Source organism: Amphimedon queenslandica, unplaced genomic scaffold (genome assembly GCF_000090795.2).
Source record: "Amphimedon queenslandica unplaced genomic scaffold, v1.1 AMPQUscaffold_11342, whole genome shotgun sequence".
NCBI lineage: Eukaryota > Metazoa > Porifera > Demospongiae > Haplosclerida > Niphatidae > Amphimedon > Amphimedon queenslandica.
In genome coordinates, this window is record NW_003548415.1 from 6,039 (window position 1) to 9,241 (window position 3,203).

General features: G+C 33.4%; 1 protein-coding gene across 1 annotated transcript; it reads left to right on the plus strand.

Annotated features, from left to right (window-relative positions):
* Positions 1 to 349: 349 nt before the first annotated feature.
* On the plus strand, positions 350 to 2,953 carry LOC100632978 (WD repeat-containing protein 3-like). Its single transcript, XM_003390971.3, has 13 exons — positions 350 to 440; positions 486 to 558; positions 615 to 671; positions 967 to 1,083; positions 1,235 to 1,330; positions 1,388 to 1,441; positions 1,871 to 1,951; positions 2,023 to 2,076; positions 2,333 to 2,401; positions 2,442 to 2,534; positions 2,631 to 2,681; positions 2,728 to 2,771; positions 2,820 to 2,953. The coding sequence occupies exons 1-13, from the start codon at positions 409 to 411 to the stop codon at positions 2,950 to 2,952; spliced, it is 954 nt and encodes a 317-aa protein (XP_003391019.3). The 5' UTR covers positions 350 to 408; the 3' UTR covers position 2,953.
* The last annotated feature ends 250 nt before the right edge of the window (positions 2,954 to 3,203 follow it).

Here is a 3,203-nt window from a genome sequence, read left to right on the forward strand (position 1 = left end):
GTTCTTCTATGGTTGGCTCTTTCTTATTTGCAGCATTCTGACTTGGAATCAGTATAAGGACGCAAGAATGGCTACTTGGTGCTAATAACCATGCTATGTAAACTTACGCACTGTGGTATCACAGATTATAGGCGGGTTAGACACTCTCCCTAAATATTATCCACTCTTGATATTGGCGATTGGTGGTTCTATGAAGAATTTGCCAATATAAAATCCCCTGATTAACTTAATTTCCACAGGGAAATCTGCCAAATAATACTCTCACCAATAAATCATTTTGTACAGTAATTGTTTAGTTCTTTTAAAATCTTACTTTATCATGTTATACTGTAACATATAATCATACTAATAATTATTTTATTAATTAGTAGGAAGAGGCTCAGTGCTGTTCATGTTAAAACATTAAAAATGTCAGAAGACGTCCTCTGCCTCAAATACAGGTGAGGGTTAGTGGGTGTGGCTAGTTATTAAGTTTATGCCCACAGTCCTAATGATAAGTTCCTTGCTTTGTCGTTACTGGATTCAACTGTGAAGCTGTTTTTTGCTGATACACTAAAAGTGAGCGTTCTCTATTTATAGAATAGTTTATGAAGATGTAATGTTACTATTTATAGTTTTATCTCTCCTTATATGGTCATAAACTACCTGTACTTGGAATGGACATATCAAGTGTAAGTTAATTAATTAATTATACAGTATAGTCTCTCTTAATGGACACTCTCTATAGCGTACACCTCCATTTAACGGACAGCACCTAGTGTACCAATTACATTCCTTACTGTATAAAATAACCTCCACATAAAGGACACCTCTGTTTAACAGAAACACTTTCAAAGTGTCCATTATATAGAGGCTAGTCCGTACATGTACATGTAGTCCAGCCTGTCTGGAGGTGTGTGTGTATAAGTAATGTAATATCTGAGGACTGAGATATCTGTATATACAATACTTGTATTCTCTCTACAGGACAGTAGTCTATTAGTGACTGGTTCTGCTGATAAGAATATTCGTATTTGGGGAACTGATTTTGGTGACTGCCATAAGTCAATATTTGGGCACACTGACAGTATCATGGACGTGAAGGTAGTCATTAACTTTTAAAACTGTCTGGATTTAATGAGAAACCTAAATTGATATTACTTTAAGTGTGAATGAACTTTTAAAAATAACTTGTTATGTGGGTGTAGTTTATTATTATTATCATTATTATTATTATTATTGTTATTATTATTAGTTTGTTCCTGGTACTCACTTGTGTTTCTCCATCAGTAAGGACAGGACACTGAAACAATGGGACTGTGATAACTTTGAACTGATACAAACGCTTAAAGTTAATAACTAATTAATTAATTAATTGTTTATTAATTTATTTTATTTATTCTTGTAGGGCCATCAGTCTGAGATATGGTCACTAGTTGTATCAAATGATGGAAACACTGCAGTAAGTGACTGTACATGTACGTATGTATCAGGAAATGTAATAAAAATTTGGGGTGATTTCAGAGCCATTTTTTTAAAAAACCATGGGCTATAGCCTTGGGTATTTTTCAAAAATTGACCGATTTCTTAAAATGGCCATAACTTGAAATTTTTTGTCAGAATCAGCTCAAACTTTCTACACAGCATAAGGACATTAATATGTATCAGGAAATGTAATAAAAATGGAGAATTCTTTTTTTAATTTTGGCAAAATTTGACCAAAGTCCCTTTACTATAGTACATGGATTTTAGTCCGATTTTGAGCAATTTTAAAAGTTTATAAAAAAATTCAAACTTGATTGGAATCAGCTCAAACTTTCTACACAACATAAGAACATGTATATGCATCAGGAAATGTATTAACGTATTAATAATCTCTTCACTCCGTTAGGTGACTGGGTCTCATGATCTCTCCATTAGGACGTGGTGCTGCACTCAAGAGCCACTGGTACTGTCAGAAGAAAAGGAAAATGTAAACCACACCCACATAATCAATTAAATCCACTTCTACCATAAAACGGATCATTTTATTCTATTTTTCAGGAAAGAGAAATGGAGTTTGAGAAGTCACTAACAGAAGGAGGATCAGAACCAGTGGTAAGAGTATAATGGAGTATAGTGATTATTTTGAGAGGAATAGTTTTGAGAATCCTTACAAAATTTCTTTATTTGTAGATTAAATTTTTGCAGTTTGTCATTCATAAAATTTTATTATTTGCAAGTTTAAATTTTGAGTTTATTTGTGCACTTGCAAATACCAAACATAATAATACTCCACAATATAATGACCTCCTATACTACTCTACATGTATATACTGTATACTGTGTGTATTGTTACTGGTTCCTCCATTAGGTGCCGGGGGAGAAGGGAAAAGGAGAAGTGGAACTGGCGGGTAGGAAGACAGCAGGGACTATTGGATCAGTGAGTGACCACACCCACTTAATTAATTAATTATTAATAGGCGGAGCGACTGATGGAAGGGCTGGAATTATGGAGAGAAGAAGAACTGAAAATGAAAGAATATAATGAAGAATGTAATATAACTGGAACCAAAGTAATCAGTATACATGTATATGTATGAATGATGATAATAAATGAATAATCATTTACTAATTTAATTAATAAATAATTATTTATTTATTATTATTAGTTGGCTCCTCCTCCTCCAAACCCAATTTTAAAAGTTCTTGGGAACCAAATGGTAAGTTAATAATTAATAATAATTATTAACCCTCTCCTCCCTACAGCCTGATGAATATGTTCTTAATATTTTAAAGCAAATACGTTCAAGGTATTAGTATACTCCACCCACTCATTTAATTAATAATTATCGTCATAGCGACCTTGAGGGGTCCCTCCTGTTGCTGCCATTCAATGAAGTTATTGATTTACTTAAAGTGAGTGTGATCTGGTCTCAGAAGCAACTGGAGGTGGAGCTGGTGGGACGAACTGTTCTCTTCCTTTTAAGGTAATGAAGACATTTTAATTAAGTGTGCTATACCAATTTATGTATATGTATCAGGAAATGTAATAAAATGGAGAGTTCTCTCCTTTTCAATTTTGGCAAAATTAACTAAACAATACATGTCATGTAGAGTGACTGTAGGACTAGGAGGTCATTGACTACTGTACAAGATGATTTATTGGCAGGGAATCAATATTGGTGAGGAATTAATATTGGTGAATGGTAGTTTTATGAAGATATTCCAATATAAATTCCGCC

What these genes read in the sequence shown, in the direction of transcription:
- LOC100632978 (XM_003390971.3), top strand. Translation starts at nt 409, where the DNA reads ATGTCAGAAGACGTCCTCTGCCTCAAATACAG. An exon ending in TTTTTGCTGATACACTAAAA is followed by an intron (nt 559 to 614) that starts GTGAGCGTTCTC and finishes TACTATTTATAG; the next exon opens with TTTTATCTCTCCTTATATGG. An exon ending in AACTGATACAAACGCTTAAA is followed by an intron (nt 1,331 to 1,387) that starts GTTAATAACTAA and finishes TTATTCTTGTAG; the next exon opens with GGCCATCAGTCTGAGATATG.